Below are 21649 nucleotides of genomic sequence, written 5' to 3' on the forward strand. Positions count from 1 at the left end.
ATATTACAGACTCTGATGGTTAAAATTCAAATTCATAAAGGTTGATTTTTTTATTTTGGGAGAGTCAAAAGTGACCATAGTTGCAGAAACACCCATATACCTTATTTATTCAAATTAAATGTTATTTTAAAGTAAATATTAACATTGTAATTACATCTCGGAAGACATTGGAAAGAGACAAGTTTTTAAAAAGCTTGTTTATAAAAGTTGATGAATTGAGAGTGAAAAACTCAACTGTAGTATTGTCCCGGACCTCTTCAATACTGCTCATTTCTGGCTCATCACTGTTCTGTGAATTCAGAAATAAAAAGAAATTTAAGTAGGAAGTACTCTGACGATGATTAAAGGTGGAGTCAGGGATTCTGGTGAATGCTTGTTGTCAAAATCAGTGAATTTCTCCTCACGATCGGCTACCTGTACGAAAACAAAGCCTAGACTTTGTACACCGGTATGTATGGGAACAAAGGGGCGACCGTAGCAGTACCAAGGCTGTTTTAAAACACATTTTTGAGGGATGCAAAATATAAATGATCTATATCAGCAAAATCGCCTAAGATATCGAGATACTATTTTTTACAAATTCATACATCCCAAATGTCAGTAACATGACATTGGTCTTCTCCATATTTGGGCAGATTCAGCACAATCTGACCACCACTGACTTACAGTAAAACATCTAAGATTTAAAAGTTAATGAATAAATTAAATGTTTCAGGGGTACACTTCATTTGCCACCTGGCAGTGTGCACAATGAAGTTTGTGCAGCGTTTTGTGAAATTATTTCCAGACAGACATCAAAAAGGCAACATCTCTCTTTCCATATAATATGCTAATTCAGAAATTGACCAAACTTCATTCTGAAAGAGTTAATATCTGAGTGATACTTACATCTTCCACATTGCAAGACGTAATGTGCAGGGCCAGGAACTGCAGCGGCATAATTATGCCACACTTTTGGCATGTGGACTTTGGCATTCTCTCGAATTCTGGAGCATCATGGGGGAGTGGTATGAAGGTATTATTGTAGCAAAAGTCTTTAGCACCTGTAACTGCAGAATTTGAATGCGTACACTAAAGTCACAGTAAATTTGAAGTCGTATATATTTATTTTGCATGTGTACTCTAAAGTCACAAATGTGTAACAGTACATTTGTAGTCGTAAAAAATATCTAAATATTTTTTATACCATTGTAAACACAAAATAGGGTCTACGAGTACGCTAATCTGTGTTACAGGTGCACAAATCCTTTTGCTACAATTATTGCAGCGCAGTTGGTGCAAAACACATTCGCACACCCGTGTTTCATAATCTGAGAACATGCCCAAAAGGTGTGCATTCGTAAACCCAAATTTGAACAAATGCATCAGAAGTTGCACATTTGTGAACGCTATGTTAATTCAGCATTTTAATGAGCGAGCACAAAACCATTTTACAACTGCTCGAATCTGCTCCTGCAAGTCTCAGCTGTGGGGTTTTTTGCAGGTTGTTTTGCAACACCCCTAGGTGGTAAATGTGTAGCAAAAGTATTCGTATCCGTAGATGACAGAGCGTCCGTGAGCGGGACAAAATAGTCCCGCCCATAATTTCCTAATCCAATGAAAATCACCGGCCGGGATGCATTTCTCAAATTACAGTGACGGCTGGTGGTGATTTTGGGTGGGTGGGCTAAAGAATGCATTACATTTATCAATACTTCACAGGGCTCCAGACGCCATGAGGTCACCTTTATATCTCTGTTCATAACTTTCATATAATGTGAATGATTTTTAAACAAGATTAAGGTGTAGAGAAAGGCATTTCTTTATTTGAAGCACAATTATAAATAAAAAGAAAAATAAGGTGTTTAAAGTGCTTCACTGAGCTGAAATTGAACATTTCGAACTAAACCATTAAGCAAAATAAAACTTTTTTTGTGCTTAAAGTATTACACAATTAAAATGTTGACTGGTCTCCCTTTGCGCAAAATGCGGCTGTAGACGATCACACACTCTTTGGTAGAGACGTCTGTGTCGCCGTCAATCATGAAGGACATGTATACCTATGTGGCGTTTCCGACGTCCGCAGCTGTCTTTTGCTTTAAGGTGTCGCCCATTAGGCCTACTGCAATGAATTGTGCACATGCCATCTCATTGCTATAGGCCTACGTCGGGTTGATGTTTAATCCATTTCTCTTCATGAGAATAATTTCGGATTTAAATTGAGAATGGCAACTCCTCTTTGGCAATGTTGTATGCAACATTAAATGAGATCATTTCCGATTCCTTAGAGAACCTTATTGTTACTGCCTGTCGCTGAAATGCAGCTTGGAGAGGGGCCACTATCTCTACACACTTGTCACGTCATGTTGGGTTATTTAGACAGCTTTTTAAATGTTTCGATACGAAACGTAGTTGACCCGCTTACAAATGCACTATTACCGGCCATATTCTGACCGCACTCCTGACAGTAAATCTGTACATCGTTTGGTTGATGTGTCCCCAATCTTTTCACTTCCAATTTTTCCTCCAAAGACATTAAAGAAAACCGATTAGAAAGTAAATAATCCACTTCATTCATTTTCATGCTAACGCCCGCCATACTGCACTTGCGCTACTGTGCTGTGATTAGTCGAAGGACACTGTACTGTAGCTACTGTGCTAGGTCAGCCTTTGGGCTAAACTAATTTAGCCCAAATGGGAAGCATATGAAGGGGGCGTGTCAGGGCACCTGTCAATCAAACGTCAATGGAAGTTTACGCTACTGCGCTTGGGCTGAATACATTTAGCCCATTCACAGGAAAAAAACGAAGATATAAATATCCTGGGTTTTTCTGTCACTTTTTGGTGCTGTTGCTCCTTTAGGTTCTACCAAAATTTAAAATAATATGTTCTAAGTTTTTAATAATATTTTTTTTATTTTCACTGTAAGAGGGCTTAGCCCTGTTAGCCCATTTATACCAGCCGTCCCTGACTGGGACCCATCGCGTGCCAGCCATGGAGCTATAAAGATCGCAGCATTCTTAGCGCGGGTACGTTTCTTTCTGGAGAAGTGAAGAGGGCGTCCTACTGAACGGAGGTGGGTATCCTACATTATGTAAAATGAAATGACTTAGTTCAAGGGAATTCTCCCCAAAGTATTGCATTAACATTTCTGAATTTATGTTATGGCGACCATTAAAATACATTCAAGGACATTTGCGGCATGTTAATGAAATACTTTGGGGGGAATTCACTTGAACTAAGTCATTTCATTTAACATAATGTAGGATACCCATCTCCGTTCAGTAGAACGCCCTCTTCACTTCTCCAGAAATAAACGTATCCCGTGCTGACTCGTATGCTGCGATCTTTATAGCTCCATGGCTGGCACGGGGTGGGTACCAGTGTAATTTGAGAAATGCATCCCTGCCGGTGATTTTCATTGGATTAGGAAATTATGGGCGGGACTATTTTGTCCCGCTCACGGACGCTCTGTCATCTACGGATACGAATACTTTTGCTACACATTTACCACCTAGGGGTGTTGCAAAACAACCTGCAAAAAACCCCACAGCTGAGACTTGCAGGAGCAGATTCGAGCAGTTGTAAAATGGTTTTGTGCTCGCTCATTAAAATGCTGAATTAACATAGCGTTCACAAATGTGCAACTTCTGATGCATTTGTTCAAATTTGGGTTTACGAATGCACACCTTTTGGGCATGTTCTCAGATTATGAAACACGGGTGTGCGAATGTGTTTTGCACCAACTGCGCTGCAATAATTGTAGCAAAAGGATTTGTGCACCTGTAACACAAATTAGCGTACTCGTAGACCCTATTTTGTGTTTACAATGGTATAAAAAATATTTAGATATTTTTTACGACTACAAATGTACTGTTACACATTTGTGACTTTAGAGTACACATGCAAAATAAATATATACGACTTCAAATTTACTGTGACTTTAGTGTACGCATTCAAATTCTGCAGTTACAGGTGCTAAAGACTTTTGCTACAATAAAACCTTCATAGAGTGGCGTCTCATCAAGACGCTCTTGAAGCGGGACAACGTAGAGTATGTGCTTCCCATTTATGCTCACGTTCTAGAGCAGTCGTGCGTTGTAGCCCTCCGACTCTGTTGTAACAAGGTTTAATTTTCTTTGTCCTTGTCCGCCTAAATACAAAAAGCAAATACTTTAATTTACTGAATAATGTTGTGTAATAACTGAATAACTGTAAAATGTCAAATAACATCAGACAATTGAAATGACTATTACAAAATTTGACCTAATATTATAGAAAACTAACATATGACTACATTATGATTTAAATACTGACTGCACCTTAACTTAAAATATAAACCTTGCTGAAACAGAAACATATGCAACAAAACTTGAATTGGCACCCAAAGCACCATAAAACTACAGAACACACATATGAAGTAAGGAAAGAATTAATTAATTTGAAAATATTTGATATCCAGAACACTTTGTGGCTCTAGCGCATGTTTAAAATCAATCCAACGTGTAAGTGCCATTTTGCCATATTGTAATTTAGATTGAGATTTAGATATATTATTTAGATAAATATTTAGTGATTGTTTATTATATTGATTGATTAATTGTTTTGCATAGTTTTGCATTTTAGTTTAATAACTGTTTAGTGTACTTGCTCTCATTGCTTAGAATTATTAGAGATGCATAGGATATATTAGTTGCCTTAGAGCGCTCTGTTATGACGTAGGGATTCACGTATTTAGGGAGAGTAAAACTGTGTATTTGTTTCATTCAGTAAAGACGGAGCGAACAGTTTTTCTACCGTCATTTCAACACAGTAAACACACGTAGACCTCGTTCTTTCTGTCATAGAGTGGTTAAGTGGCTGAATACGTTTAGAGATATTTACTGATCACAACAAGGGAGCTTCAGCCACTACACAATGCATGAAAGTTCAAGCAGGTAAAGCCTAAACTGAATATACCTGATGCTTTGTAGCAAAGCCAGCCTCCAGACAAGTTCTTCAACTTGGAGTATTTCTCCTCAAGTTGACTGACAATCTAAATAAAGGTTTTACATAAAGAATGATGTGAAGGGCTGTCCACAACGACAATGACAATTGACGATAAAGATAATGATGTGAGCATACACACTGATGAATGATAACTTTCTGTAAACATGTTGAACATGAGTGAACTATGAACCATCAACAACTGCACATGATATGTAGATTACCTCATCATGCGAAGCATTTTCCAAAACAGTTACTGTTCTCTTTCCCATGCCCGCCTCAAGGAGTTGCACTTCTTCTTGTTGTCGAGGAGATCGATCCGTGGGGCCAGGCATGAGGAAGAACTGTAAACGTATGTACTTCACGGCAATGGCTGGAGAAAGCTTGGATAAAGCTGCAGGGCGTTTTTTTGCTCTAACCGCTTCCCGCCTAAAGAACCCGGGAAATGACCTGCAAAAAAATAAATAAAAAGAAAACACAAAATGTACAATGCATTTATACAGTCAATATATCCTTTAAAGGCACCCAGTGCAACTTTCGAGGCTTAAAAATAAACATTCAATTTCTAGTCTTTTTTACACGTAGTAAGTTTCAATAACTCCATACCATTACATACCGACATTTAAGCAGCAAAGATGAGACGTCGTTGTGTGGTGAGAACTGATACAAAATCGATAACAACAACAATGTCGCCATTTTCTTTATTTTTTGTAACCTACAATAAATAAAGCAGGCTTCCAGTCAATGGAAAAATGGCTTCTCCCCACCGGCGATTGTTGTTGTTTACGATTTTCTATCAGTTCTCACCACACAACGACGTCTCATCTTTGCTCCTTGAATGTCGATATGTAATGGTATGGAGTTATTGAAACTTACTACGTGTAAAAAAGACTAGAAATTGAATGTTTATTTTTCATTGAATGTTTACATAAAGTTGCACTGGGTGCCTTTAAATATGTGTTTTAATAATAACGAACCAAGTTATATCAAAGTCTTTGAATGCTCTTTCATCCAGTGTCAGTGAAGAAACACAATTAATGAAAACAAGTGATTAATTTAAACAATTGCATTATGGAGTTAAAAAGATAATATTTACTACAATAAAGGAAGGGGCACACACCAGTAATGCAGAGGTGCCAGCCTACCAAAGAGCAAAAATAATTGTAAAAAGAAATTGAACAAATCGTAGCCACGGTAAGAGTGAGTTTTTAATAAATACCAAGGTTTCAACACAAAATGTCTTCAGCAGGGTATGAGGAAGACATTTTGTGTCTTCGCATTCTGCATGTTATATATTAAAAACTCACTTGCGACACTGCATTGTACTTTTTATATTAAAAGACAGTATTAACAAACTAGTCTGTAGCAGATATTAATGCTTGCAGGCATTGTAAATAAAAGTATTATGTGCCATGGGACAAAGAATTTTTTTACAGAAGGTCATATGAAGCAAATGTACTGTACATAGTGCAAGACCAAGAGGGTAGGCTAATAGGATTTGAGGAATTGCACTGTGTGGTGGCCACAGTTGTAATATCTCTGTGTACTACATTTTAATGGTTTATCCGTTCATTTCTCAACTGAATAGCCACTACCTTTGCATGTCACTCTGCACGGTCTGTGGCTGACTTGTCCCGGCTATGGGCTGAATGCTAAGAGGTGGTTGCCTTTCCTGAATGGTTGGTTCCCCCCTCCCGCCTTGACCTTGAGCGGTGCCTTCAGGTCGTGATGGATTTCTTGCCGCTAGAAGGGAGACTAGAGACTGCGCAACATCTGCTATTGCAGCATATTGATCCTGTAAAAAAACATTTTTGTTTAGCCACGTAAATCCTGACTTCACTATTTTGGACATGTCATTATAACAAAATGTACTAAAGTAGCCTGTAGCCCCCTTTCGCACATGATCTCCAGAAAATATTTTGAGAATCTCTCCCGGAGATACGATTCGGTGAATATGAATCAGGATTTTTCAGCTTAGTATTGATATCAGGATACTCACGATTCATTAAGAATTCACAGTACATGTTTGAAAAGGGCTTATATGGTGGGAAAAAATAATGAAGAAGCAGACTAGTTTGCTGGAAGCTAGTCTGCTATGCTCGCGGCAAGTCGCCATCATATACAAAGTATAGGCTACATTGGGGCTGCTTGATTTTGGGAAAAAATGAAAATCACGATTTTTTTGGTCAAGATTTAAATCTCGATTGGGATTTACAAAAACAACTTAAAACAGTCAATACCTACACTATTTAAGACCTATGCTTTTTCGACTTTTATGACCTATAAACGTTGTTATAATGATTGATAGTCATGTTTAACCGTGAGGAACTCGGATTAGAGCCGCTGCTCCTTTACTTAGAAAGGAGTCAGCTGAGTTGGTTCGGGCATCTGGTAAGGATGCCCGAACCAGGGGACCTCGGGGAAGACCCAGGACTAGGTGGAGAGATTATATCTCAACACTGGCCTGGGAACGCCTCGGGATTGCCCCGTCAGAGCTTGTCAATGTGGCCCGGGAAAGGGGAGTCTGGGGCCCCCTGCTTGAGCTGCTCCCCCCGCGACCCGACCCCGGATAAGCGGACGAAGATGAGATGAGATGATGAGTCATGTTTAACCATACTAAAGTGTCAAATAATGACGTACATGCATTTCGACGTATTCCCTGCTGACAGTCTGGGGTGACTGTGGAAATCATCTACGTAGAGGCACTGTCACGTTAAAATTGTACCGGGGGCGAATATTGTACCGGATACGTAATCAGTTCATCAACAGATTACGTAAGGGGTTGTCCGCCGAAGACGAAATAATATAATACAGATAACGGATCGCTATATAACACTTGTTTTTACTTTATATTTGTATTGCATTTAATTGTTTAATCGAATTTGTGTTTAGTCTAGCTAATTAATTGAATTTCCTTAATTTAATTTAGAGAATAGACTATAGGTAATAGATAGATAGATGGGTAGATAAGTGAGCAGGCATTTACTAACTGGTAAATGTTGTTTATTATTATTATTCACGTTATCCCCATCCCCATTTAGCTATTACTGTGTAGGGAAATAGATAAATACAATGCAATACAATACAAATATAAAGTTAGGAACCCTAATAAATGTAATTGTAAAATAAGAAGTGTTATCTGTCTTGTCGCGCTCAATGAACGAGTTTGCGAATGTTCAAGAACCTTCCCACGTCATTCGACGCGACGCGATCGTCTGTTGCCAGGCACGTTTTGAATGGATTACTATGGCTGACGTAGGCCGGTACAATTTTCGCGCCCCCATATGCCTTGTCAAATCCTCCCGCGCGCGCGCTTGAAGGAAGGTAACCAATCACAACGGAGTTGGGTTGGCAGTAGGGGGGCGAAGAAGGACGAAACCGAGCGTTGACAGAGTGCTGAAAGCGCCCAGATGAGAGGAAGAGTTTCCCGAAAATCTACATCGTTTTTTGTGTATGGTTAAACATGACTATCAATCATTATAACAACGTTTATAGGTCCATAAAAGTCGAAAAGCATAATAGGTCCCCTTCAATGAATTCATTAATAAATGATGCAATTTAAAAATATATTTGAAAATGCAGATTAAAAAGAGAAATAAATAACTGGATTCACAAATTGGATTAAGAATACAGAATTTAATCAGACATTTAAAAGGGCTATTTCCTTGACATTTGCGTTTCCATTTCCCCGCTGCTTTTCCTTTTCCTATTAGCTATTCGATTTGCTTAGTCATTTAGCTTCTCCTTTTAGCCTCTCCATTTAGCCTTTCCGTGACACTTTGGGCCTTGCACTGGTAAAACAATGCAAATTAGCCCTGGGATGTAACAAGCTCTCTGATTGGCTAAACTTGTCTTCTTAAAAGGGTCTTCTTGGCGCCCAAACAGTGTTTAGGCGGGTGCGGCTCTTCTCTTTGAAAACTGCATTTTCAAATATACTTATTGACGGTTTTAAGTTGTTTTTGTAAATCGCATTTTAATTTGAGCTACTTATTGATGGATTAATATTTCATTTGTAAATAATTCTTATAATTCCTCTTTTTATTGTCCATTAAAATATCAAATAATAAATTACTTTGTATTTCTTTATTACTATTTCCGTGACACTTGTGGTCCTCCATATATAAGGCAACGATTTAGAACGCATGCAATATAGAATAAAATGACACCTGTCTCCCAGCCATGGTTCCAGAAAATGGAAATCAAAATCAACGCGAAGGTCTCTTGTTATTCGTGTCATCGGCAGAGCACTGTCAATCACGCACATCCCGGTGAACGGCACATGTGATTGGAATGTACGTCAGCCGAGAGCAACCAATAGGTTTAGAGCTAAATGGTCCCGCCCCCAGGAACGTTTTCAGATTCGACTGTCAGGAGTTTCAAAACGAGTGGCGTCAGAACACTGCCAATATTCACGTGACTCAAAGCTTGCGCCTGTGTGGTCAAATCTCTGAAAAGGCAGTGCTGAAAAGTCAGTTCTGAAAAAAAGACGTTGCAATGTCGTAAACGTACACCTTTACACGTTTTTAAAACTAAATATTCAACCTTTCAAAACGTATTTCTCAATGTATGAACACCTGTTTGCAGAATCCCATTTACAAGGTTTCAAAACCGGGCAACAATGAAATACACCGTTAGAACAGTGCCAGATTTGAAACTCTGCAAATGCGCTGGTGAAATTGTTTGAACTTTGAAAATGTGTTGGTGAAAATGATGAAGAAGATAAAATAGAACACAAAATCATGTTTACAGATGTTTGAATTTTAGTTTTATTTTTTTTCAGGTTATAATCTCTTTTTTCAGTGTTGCAAAACATTTTTTACAAGGTGTTGAGTTTTCAAACCCAGACTTACAAGCCTTTGAAACTTGTTTTTTCAGGTTTGAATTATGGCAGGAAACTGACTCCATAGGGGGTGCCATGCCGTAATTCCGACGCCTCATTGTTCCGACGTCTCAATGTTCCGAAATATTTCCCATTAGATCGACATGCCACTATTCCGACGGTTCAATGTTCCGAAAACGAAACCCATTGGTCCGAAGGTCCGTTAGTCCGACTTTTCAAAAAGGAGGCGCATTAGACCGACGGTTCAATATGCCGAATAGGAAAAAGAGTTTTATACCTCGCTCGCTCACTCTCGAAACCGGAACCGTCGGAATTACGGGCAGGCCCCATATAGGGCGCCCGATTCAAGTATTGACACTTTTAAGGACTGGATGGGAGGCATGTTCTCAGGAATAGGTAATACAAATATATTTATATGTGGAGATACCAACATAGATCTATTGAAACAAAGCAATCATAAAAGTACAGAGGATTTTATAAATACAATACACAGTATGTGCCTACTTCCTTCGATCACTACACAGGAAAAATGAGAGAGTATTTTCTTCAGAGTTACCATTATTTTCCTCTAAAAGAGTAATTTTTACTCATTTTGGGTTGTAATCATTTCCAGTGGCGACTAAAGTCGGAGGAAAAAAATAGAGTAAATCTTATTGGAGTAATATCAAGAACACGACCACTAAACTTTCTTGTGCCCTCGGTTAGCAAGTGTGTTGTAATTACATTTTCTATGGATCAGTCTAGTATGTGTGGACTGTTTTCTCTGCTGTTCGATTAGCAAGCACGTGTTGAGTTGACTTTTACCAGTTTGTTCTTCGGTTAGTAAGTGGTTTTTTGTGTGGACCGCTGTATTTTACTCTGAATTGAGGCATTTACACCGACCTATCGAGTCTAACTGTAGGTAGGGCTTTTGTAATACTCAAGCTAATTGTAGCATTCAGTGCATGAATTGTGGTGCTCTATATCATCTTAGTATCTTTCTTTTTTTCCCCATAAAGGATGCATGCTGTAAGAGTGAAGTACCGAGAGCGCCAGAAATACATTTGTTATGAAGGGCAACTGACCTTCAAATCATTTTTGGAGTGTGGTGAGTGAAACAAACTGCACAGCCTACTGGGTGTCATGTGTAAATTAGTGGTGATGTCTTATATTTATTATTATTGTGGTCGTCAAGGACCCTTAGAGGTATAATGTATTTGATTTTGGAACCCCCATCTCTAAATGTTGTTTCGTGTACACTGAGAAAATGAATGATTCGAGGTAATGTTTGCTGTAAAAGTATATTCTAGATTTGCAAAAATCTTCATGATTAAAAATAAGAAATAAAATGCAGATTTGCAAGCTCATAGCATTGCACTCGTAAACTTATAAAATCGTTGTTTTAAGTGGTTCAGATGTGAAGTGACACAGATGTGACCTATAATAAAAATAAGATGAATTGCACAACAGTATGAATCTTGTGCAATATTTTTTTGATTTCAGTTTCCAAGAAATTTGAAATTCCTACCTTGGACTTAAAAGTCTATGATGATTTGAACACTGAAGTTGACGAGGATGCGTTTGCGTTTCTTGTAATGAAACCAGACCTGGGTGTGCTTGAAGTCTGTTTGCCCAAGGGCTCAGATTTTGAGGGTGAGTCACTTGTTAACTTGGAGTCCTATAATCCATTTAGTCCTACCCTTGTAATGCAACATAGTAAAGAGAGACTTATCCACGTTGCATGACATTTTGAATAAACATGCCTCTTCAGACACGTAAAAAAGCATCTGAGGAATAACTAGTGTGTGGATCCATCCTAATCTAATGTGATCTTTTACATTACTCTTATCACAGATGATCCCCTCTTAATAATGACATGTTATTATAATCACACCTGTTATGTTAACATGCCAGAATCAGTGAGCCACTCCGTTGCCAGCAGCAACAGCTCCTTTCTCAGCTCTAGTGTAGAAAATGAAGGGGACTCTGATGACACCATCATTTTGCAGCCTAGTCCTGGCCAAAGAAACAGAGATGACCTGACTCGTCTTGCTCGGGTAAGCTTTGCAGATGGAGAGATCAAGATGGTGATTCTGATAAAAGGGGTAGGGGGGGAAATGGCCAAGTAAATTGGGGCATGGTTTACCTTTTTGTCACTGTAAATGTAATTGGCCACCAAATCCATGTCCCTCCCCTCTTTATTTTCCCCTCACGATTAGATGATTGAAAAGATTCTGAGGGAGAAACCTGGAGGAGAGAGGATCCTTACAGAGTATGCTCGGAAAAAAAGCCTAACAGATTCCAGAAGACGTGACATGGTGAAGATATTGGTTGCACACATGGCGAGTGAACATGGGTATGTTGTCATGTAATTAACATCCAACCCTAACATTTATGGTTTTATTTGGTTCAGACCAAGTGCAGTAGGCATAGGAGTACTTTTGTTTGGATCTCATACGTGTGTGTGTGTGTGTGCATACTTTAGGACGAGCCCTTCAAGGCGTGTTAAAGAGGACTACGCAAAGGGCATCACTGCCTTGTTTCCATACCTGGCCGATCCCCAGGGCACTTTGGGCTATGTAAGTAAATAAAACAAGTCTAACCTCTTCACTCATTCCTTCTAGTATTGATCAAAAAACTGAGTGAGATTGCAACAAATTATTAACATTTCTAAATGCTGACCTTGTCTCCTAACCTCAACAAGTTGAACACAGCAGATGTCAGACTGGTTGACCTTGATTTCATAAATTCTCCAGACAAGAACATGCGTTAGTTTTTTAAGGAGGAAAAATAAACACTTTCTTGGTTTTTAGGAGCATTATTACAATCCAGTAGATGGGGGTGGATTTCTTGCATGGAGAGTGAAAACGCTTCAAAAAGAAGCCTCGGAGGGACAACAGAAAAGAAACCCTCAGCCACTGACAGGTACATGATTTTTAGTGTGTTGGATTCTTTTTTTTTTTATGAGTTCACATGTCACATGTAAATTCATCTTTAATGTGCATAGTGCTTTTTTGTTAGTGATGTGCATCGCAGGGGGTTTAGCAAAAAGACGATTGGGCGTTTGTGTAAGGGGTGAAAGTGGCTTAACTATTTTGAGAAGTAAAGCAAGTATTGCATCAGTATGTGGTTTCACTGTTAGGTCACTGTTCACTGATCATTGTTACAGGTGGTCCAGATTCTGGTGACAGAACCCCCTTCAGTAAGGAAAATCAGCTAACCACAGAAACCCAGTGTTGCGAGGCCATCGCTCTCATGAAGCATACAACTGATGAAGCAATCATCAAGGAGAAGATGAAACAGACCTTCATCCATCGCCAAGAAATGGTTCATGACCCAGTGAAGTCCTCTGAAATATTCACCACCTTTCCAAGATTTCTTGACATCACGGGAATGGTATGTTGCTCTTCGAATGCCTTGCATTAAAATCAAGCTGAAATGAAAAATGACTTAAACAGATCACATTCCTGGTCAGCCCTGGTGCACCTATTAACAATATATGCCATGTTGTTTTCTGTATTCCATCTTGTCTGCAGATAGTGCAGGATTTCAGTCTGATGTTTGGTGATGACATCTCTGCAAAGTTCCTGGAGAAGTGGCCTACTCACTACAGGCAGAAAGTCCTTGAACAAACCCGTGGCCTCACCCAGACAAGCGACCTTGAAGATCTCCTTCATAACGCTGAATCCACAACAGAAGAACTGGAAGATGGTACACTCAAATTAAAGAAATAATAATAATGGAAGAAGGAAATGGTTTGGAACAAAAATATAAACATTTTAGTAAGAATGTCTTTCTGAATTTTCTTGTATTTTCAGGATGGGACAGTGAGATGTCCCCCATCTTGCTCCTTATCCACCTCATGCCACCATCACCTCATGGCCGCAACAAGAGACCAGGAAAGCTCTCTGCCAGACAAGCCATTGACCACCTTGTGAAATTCATCAAGGTAATGTTACAGTTTAATTAAAGTTTAAAAGGGCTCACTGTTCTGTCCGTAATATTATATCTTAAAACTACACTCTTGTGAAATCATGTGATGACCATGCTCATCTGTAATCAGCGAGTGCCGTGTGATATTTCTCTGATATGGCTCCCCACAGATCGATCACCATCAGCCCCAGATACGCTGATATGAATAAATCTATTTATTTTACATTTAGCAAAATAAAAAATATAAGCCAGAAATCATGCATTTTGTGGCAATAAGTGATTCTGGTGGTGATGATTGGGCCCTAAACTGCAACAGATACATTTTAATAGCAAGACTGATTAAGTTTTCTTTTCACAGACTGGGACCAGTATTGAAGGGCATCTGGACAGCATCACAGAGAGCCGTCAACCCTATCTACTGGCTGTGGGAACCAAGAGGAGCGCCACACACAAATATTTCATTGTTATCGACAAACATGCAATCCCGTGTCAGTCACCAGATTGTCTTGCCTCTTTTGACGAGCTTTTTAAAGCTCATTTCGTCTTCGCTACCTCGTACAACAGGGATCTGGCCAATGTCTACCACTTCTTGCAAACCGCAGTTTATCAGATTGATACTGCTACCACCAAGGTGAATCCCAGGGTCAAAGAGATGAGAGCTCGGATGCTGCACTGATTTTGACACCTTGAGATGTTTTGTTTTATTTGCAAAGGCCCTCAAGCAAATGACAGTTCACTAATTAAGCACTTGAAGGTGATCCACGGACTTTGTTCAGGAAAGACACTTCGTCTGAAATGTGGTCAGCCTGCTTGTTCTCGTTTCTTTTGTACTTTTTCAGGGTTTCGAAAGCATCTTAAAGCACATGGACCTTGTGATCCTGGTGAAGGCCCCTCAACTGAAGATTTAGCTGTAAGTTTTGTTGATGACTTTCCATTAAACAGTGCCCCCTCTGACCCAGTCCTTCTTAATAAGAGTCTTGTGGACAGCTGTGCAGCGACAGTGGCTGAACTTAAAGTGGCAGGTGTAGGCGAAACTATCATTAACTCTTTGGTTACTTCAATGGAAGAGATTGTTGATGATATCCATAATCAAGCAAAATAATCTGTGAAGCAATGTCTATCTTTACAGGAACCTATCAAAAGTGAGGTTGAGTGTAAAATTGATCAGTGCTTTGAAAAAATTGAAAATCCTTTTGGTGTCTTAAATTCTGAAACTAAGAGAAGGCAGTATTTCACAGAGAAGTGGGGAAGGGTGGAACCCGTTGAATGTGTTCTTGGTACAAGATTTGATACACGGCGCAATCGGACTACTGGAATTTATGATCCAGTTGTTGTCACTGATAAATTGGTTTATATCCCAGTTTTGAAAACGTTAGACTTCATTTACAAACACCCTAAGATAAAAGAGATGATGCAGAGTCATTCCAGTTCAAGAAAAGATTTTCTTAATGACTTTTGTGATGGAGATCTTTTCAAGAGTCATCCTTTATTTTCAAAACAGAAGCATGCAATTCAGTTGCAACTTTTCTATGATTTTTGAATGCGCAAATCCGTTGGGGAGTAAAAAGGGAATACATAAAATAGGAGCAATCTATTTCACCTTGCGCAATCTTTCTCCAAAGCACAACTCAATGCTGCTTAATATTCATTTGGTCGCTTTATTCCATGCCCAAGACATTAAAACATATGGCTTTTCTAAAATACTTGATCCAATTGTGCAAGACATTAAAGAGCTGGAGACTAAGGGAATTCGGGTCCCACTGTATGAAGAAAATGTGTATGGAACTATTGTCCAAGTTACTGGTGACAACCTGGGTCTTCATAGTTTGTTTGGTTTCGTAGAGTCATTTAATGCCAGATATTGTTGTCGCTTTTGTCTAGCTGAGAAAGAGCACTTTCAGACAGAATACACAGAAGATTCACCCAAGATAGTGATGCGAACTCAAGCACTTCACGCAGAACACTGCCAAATGATGGAGGAAACTCTTAGTCTTCCCTATGTGATGGGTGTTAAACGTTCTTGTGTTCTAAATTCCTTGCAGTACTTCAATACATGTGAAAACTTCTCTGTCGATATTATGCACGATATCTTGGAGGGTGTGGCACAATATGAAATGAAGCTGCTTATACTATACTTGATCAAAAACTACACAACATCAAAGGAAATAGACAGGAGAATTAAGAACTTTAACTATGGCTACATGGATCAAAACAACAAGCCACCTTCATTGAAGTTGGTAGAGGGCTCAAATGACTTGGGTTTAAATGCGATCCAATCTTGGTGTTTACTTCGCAATCTCCCACTTATATTTGGAGACTTGGTTTGTCTAGATCAGGGGTGTCAAACGTACGGCCCGCGGGCCGGATCAGGCCCGCGAACGGGTTTAATCCGGCCCGCGAGATGATTTTGTGAAGTACAGTATTGTAAAAAAAATAAAATAAAATTTTATAAAAGAAATATTTTTTTTTTTATTAAAATCCTTCCTAGCATTACATGGATTGCATTGACTGGCACTGATTAATTTGTTGTACATTGAACTACTGGACAATTGTGTGTAACTGGAAGTCGCTTTGGAATGTAACGTAAAATGATCTGCTATTTTTCAATGAAGGAAACTGCTGTTCTTAATGTGTCCACTAGAAGTCGCAATAGCAAATATGTTAAGCAAGCAAACTTTATACCGGGGCTGAGCAGGGAGCAAGTATATGTCGTTTTGCCTTATACTTTCAACATTATGCGCTTTGGCACTCTCATTGCCCCAAAATGTCTGTCAAAAAGACGAAAAGTGGACACAGAGTGCAGTGTTTTCTAAGAAAAATGGTCATCGTCCTTTTTATTCACGGAAGTAAATGGGAAACCTGTGTTTGGTGTGCTCACAGCATGTTTAATTTTACATAATTATGCCATATTTTTACCGGTCCGGCCCACTTGGGAATAGATTATCCTCCATGTGGCCCCTGAGCTAAAATGAGTTTGACACCCCTGGTCTAGATGATCCACACTGGTATTTGCTTCTGTTGTTGCTTCAAATAGCAGATATTGTATTTTCTCCCATGTTATCAACTGGCATTACCATTTATTTGAAACATTTGATTTCAGAGCACCATGGGTTATTCAAGCATTTGTTTCCCTGCAAGAGGCTCCTGCCAAAGCATAATTTTATGGTGCATTATCCTACATGTATTCGTAAAATTTGACCACTTTTGCATACCTGGTGCATGCGCTATGAAGCAAAGCACAATTTCTTTAAAAAACAACTAAAAAGCTTCAAAAATATAACTAAAACATTGGCAAGGAAACACCAAAGTCAAGTAGCATATAGTTGGCAGACATTTGAGCCCGACAGACTGGTGCTTGGTCCAAGTAAAATGGTAGCTTTAAACATGATGGACAAGGGCTGTGAGATAGCAGAGGCTCTTCAGGTATCAATTGACACTAAGGTGTTGGATGTTAGATGGGCCAAACACCATGGAAATATGTATCGTCCAGGTTTAGTTGTTTGTCTTAAAGTGCTTAATGAGATGCCAGTTTTTCACAAAATCCACCGTGTTGTTCTTAAAGATGAGAGGTTACTGTTGTGTACATTTGCACTCCAAACACTGTGTATGGATGAGCATTTTTATGCATTTAAAGTTGTGTGTACTGCAGAAGGACCTCATGTTGTTGATGTCAAAGAGCTTTTTTTTTTACAAAGCATTCGATATGCAGATGTCGTACAGTAATGATGATTCAAGTTTGTTTATTGTCCCATACTGTTTCCTGGGATAAAAGAATCGCTAAGCTCTAACTATTGCACTGGAGATGAACAATGGAATTCTGAATTTCTTTGCCCATAACTCAAATTCAAATGTATTCATATTTTCTCCTGTTTTATCTAATCGACCCAATTTCAAAGAGCACATTGTGTCCAAATTGTGATGGCCCACCAATTGGGCATATATGTTTTGGCTGGGCTGATGGCAATTGCAATATTTTACAGCCTTATCTGCAGCTACTGATGGTGTTGTGATAGTGTGCATACCTGTTTACAACATTCTATTTGTTTTTATAAAAAAATTATACGGATGTGTCACCCTGAAAGACTTTTCCCCCCCCTCATATATTATGGGTGCTCAGTGCATGTGATATGCATTTAAGAAAAATAAAAGTGCATTGTTGAATATACATTTTTTGTGGTATTTTTTATTTCAAACATTTTAATCCAGTTATTATTAAAAACAATATTGAGTAAAATACAACTCTTTATTGAGTGAAATAGAACTCTAGTCATAGTAGAATTAGACTTCTATTTTGAGGCAGTTACTACTCTGTACAGAGTAAAATACAACTCAATTAATAGTAGAATTGGAACTCTATTTTGAGGCAGTTACTACTCAGTATAGGGTAAAATACAACTCTGTATTGAGTGAAATGGTGTTGGAGTTGTTCTCACTTTATGCTAAATTGAGTACATTTTAATCTTGTGGAGTAAAATATGAACTCTAGATAGAATAGAAATAACTCTAAAAATGTAACTCTATGACGAGAGTAAATTTTACTCTTTTTGGACTGGGACCAAATACTGTCTTTTTGGGAGTAAAATTTTACTCAAATTGAGTAAAATTTACTCTTCAAAATTTCCTGTGTAGACCCAGTAGAATCACAACTCATAGTGCCTCTCTCATAGACAACATATTTACCAATGTAATTGATAACAAAATAAGTGGGTTATTAGTCTGCGATATTACCGACCACCTGCCAGTGTTTACGGTAATTGATTATGTTTATTTATTATTAAGAATAGGACAGAAAAAAAATATTTAGATGAATCAAGACAGACAAATCAATTAATATGTTAATACAGGATCTAGTATCACAGAACTGGGACATGATTTATAATGAAAAAGATGTGGACGGTGCTTATAATATATTTTTGGAGATATTTAAGGCAAAGTATGATAAACATTGTCCAATCAATGAATACAACAAAAAAAGAGCACATGATAACTGTCCATGGTTAACGAAAGGTTTGCAAAATGCTTGTAAAAAGAAAAATGCATTATACAGGAATTATATTAGACAGAGAACCAAAGAAGCAGAGGATAAATATAAAAATAAGTTAATCAGTATTATAAGGATAAGTAGGAAAGAATACTATAAGAATAAACTAGATCGTAATAAAGATAACATAAAAGGGATATGGAACATTTTAAATAATATAATAAGAGATGGTGTCAAACAAAACAGCTTACCTAAATATTTCAAAGAAGATGATATTGAAAATTACAATATGGAGGAGGTGGCAGATCGCTTCAATAACTTTTTTGTTAATGTAGGCCCTGATCTAGAGAGTAAAATTATGGATCGAGGGGTTGAAGGGAAGCATATGGGGGATCTGCCGCCAGCCACATGCCCTTTAAACCACCACGACAACAACATTTCCACTTCTGGGTTCCACTGAACAATTAATGCGTCAATATTCGAGGGGCACATCAAATGATGGAACAAGCATCCCGCACTGGTTCAACTGCTCCTGCAGGAAGAGAGCCACTTGTAGCAGCTCCGACTGGGCTTTTCTCCTGAACAGTCCCAATGACTTCAGATGTCTGCGCAATGTTGACATACTTATATTAATGCCCTCCTCACTTTTAAGGAACATCCATATTTCCCAATGCCTCAACCCGAGCAGGAAATAAAGCACGATAGCGTCGGATAGCGTCATCTTTGCCGGCCAATGACTTCAGATGTCTGCGCAACGTTGACATACTTATATTAATGCCCTCCTCACTTTTAAGGAACATCAATATTACCCAATGCCTCAACCCGAGCAGGAGATTAAATACGATAGCGTCAGATAGCGTCGTCTTTGCCGGCCTGCAGCTAGACTGCAACGTTATTGATGAATGAGAGGCGTGATCCTTTTCTCGTAAACGAGATCCTTATGTCGTAAATATGATATTTTATCTCATAATTACGAGATCCTTATCTCGTAATTACGAGATCCTGAGTGTGCTAACGGCTACATTAGCTGTGAAACTTTTTTTTATTTGGTGAATGCTCAGCGCCACCGTAGTTAACTTCTAATAGTTACATATTTCTCCCATAAAGACTCGATCACTGATAAGTATGAACAGGATTTATTTAAATAACGACATGGGAATATTTTGCATGGTAAATCTTTGGCATGAGCCCCGTCACTGATCCAGGGTGACGTGCGGACTCGGCGTATCCTGCCAGGACTAGCAGGGGCGGAGCCTTCCCCTGGACAAGTAGACTGAGGCCGACCTGGTGGTGGTGGGGTGGATGGAGGTGCGTTGAACGAAGACCTGAGCAGCAAAGACATATGTTAGACTACTCTTTATAGAGCAGGTGTAGGCAGGTGATTGGTAGCTGGTGATTGGTGATTGGCGGCCAGCCGCGCGTGATTTGAGTCCTCCTGGTAGAACTACCAGCAAGCTTAACATTTCTCCCATAAAGACTCGATCACTGATAAGTATGAACAGGATTTATTTAAATAACGACATGGGAATATTTTGCATGGTAAATCTTTGGCATGAGCCCCGTCACTGATCCAGGGTGACGTGCGGACTCGGCGTATCCTGCCAGGACTAGCAGGGGCGGAGCCTTCCCCAAAAGAGAGGACGTAGGCCTACGCCGGAAATAGGTGATAACTCGGCATGTCCTGCCGGGACTGGCAGGGGCGGAGCCAACCCCAAAAATAGAATAGCGAAAGGGGGTAATGAGACCATACATACCTGCGTAGAAGAAGTGGACAAGGATCTATACTGCTTCTGGAAGATAAAAGGCATACCCAATATACGACATATTAAGAGTCAATCATACATACCGTAAAACGATAAGCTTAAAACCGTCAGCGAGATCGATGAATCACGTAAAAGCAGTTGACATGAAATGAAACGAGATCAATTAAAATTTAGAGCACTCTGCAGCTGTTACGCAGCGAGCCACGAGTGCTTTCGTGCTGTACCAACTGCCGTGGTCGATTCACTCCCCGGGGTCGCTGCGTGACCTGAGTGCTTTCGCGTTGAACCACCGACGTGGTCAACGAACTCACGAGTGCCCTTGATGTGCCACCAACGTGGTCACGCACTCACCGGTGTTGTTGCAGCAAGTATTGTGAACTTCTATGTTGAACACCGACGTGGTCAACGAAATCACGAGTGCCCTTGATGTGCCACCGACGTGGTCACGCACTCACCGGTGTTGCTGCAGCAAATATTGTGTACTTCCGTGTTGAACACCGACGTGTTCAATGAACTCCGAGTGCCCTGCACTTGAGTGTTTGATATTATGCCACCGACGTGGTAATTAAATTTGCATGTGCCCGAGTTGTGCCCACCGACGTGGTCAACGCACTACCAGGGTTGCTGCAGCGAACGTGGAGTTCTGTGTTGTACCGCACCGACGTGCGCAACGAACTCACGAGTGCTTGAGTTGTTCCCACCGACGTGAGCAACGCACTCACCGGGGTTACTGCAGTCAAACCATGAGTATTAGATAACGTGCCACCGACGTGGTCATACTCACGAGTGCCCGAGTTGTTACCACCGACGTGGTCAACGCACTCACCGGGGTTGCCGCTGCAACCTTGAGTTTTATTTTCCTATTTACGCCACTGACGTGACAGCGAACTCAAGAGTGTTTTCTAGATGATCCACCGACGTGGTCACACTCGCCGGGGTTGCTGCAGGTTAACCTGAGTTATGAAACCGAATTTTGCTTTATGAATTTAGTACCCGATAACCACCACCGCCGGTAGTTGCAAATAGTGTTGCTTTTGGCAATGAAAATTATGACTAAGTCGTCATCAACAAACCTTTATCGCGTGAGAAAAACGAGACTGGACGCAACGTGGATGCTGGGCATGTGACAATAGCAGTGATTAAATGCATAGTACAATATAGTTGGCGAATAAACCAAGACTAAAAAGT

The 21649-nt window shown here is 39.5% G+C and overlaps 1 protein-coding gene across 1 annotated transcript; it reads left to right on the forward strand.

Annotated features, from left to right (window-relative positions):
* Positions 1–11691: 11691 nt before the first annotated feature.
* LOC132474123 (uncharacterized) lies at positions 11692–15150 on the forward strand. Its single transcript, XM_060074636.1, has 8 exons — positions 11692–11841; positions 12004–12140; positions 12270–12363; positions 12598–12709; positions 12954–13180; positions 13321–13495; positions 13603–13733; positions 14076–15150. The coding sequence occupies exons 1-8, from the start codon at positions 11692–11694 to the stop codon at positions 14391–14393; spliced, it is 1344 nt and encodes a 447-aa protein (XP_059930619.1). The 3' UTR covers positions 14394–15150.
* The last annotated feature ends 6499 nt before the right edge of the window (positions 15151–21649 follow it).

Source organism: Gadus macrocephalus, chromosome 2 (genome assembly GCF_031168955.1).
Source record: "Gadus macrocephalus chromosome 2, ASM3116895v1".
NCBI lineage: Eukaryota > Metazoa > Chordata > Actinopteri > Gadiformes > Gadidae > Gadus > Gadus macrocephalus.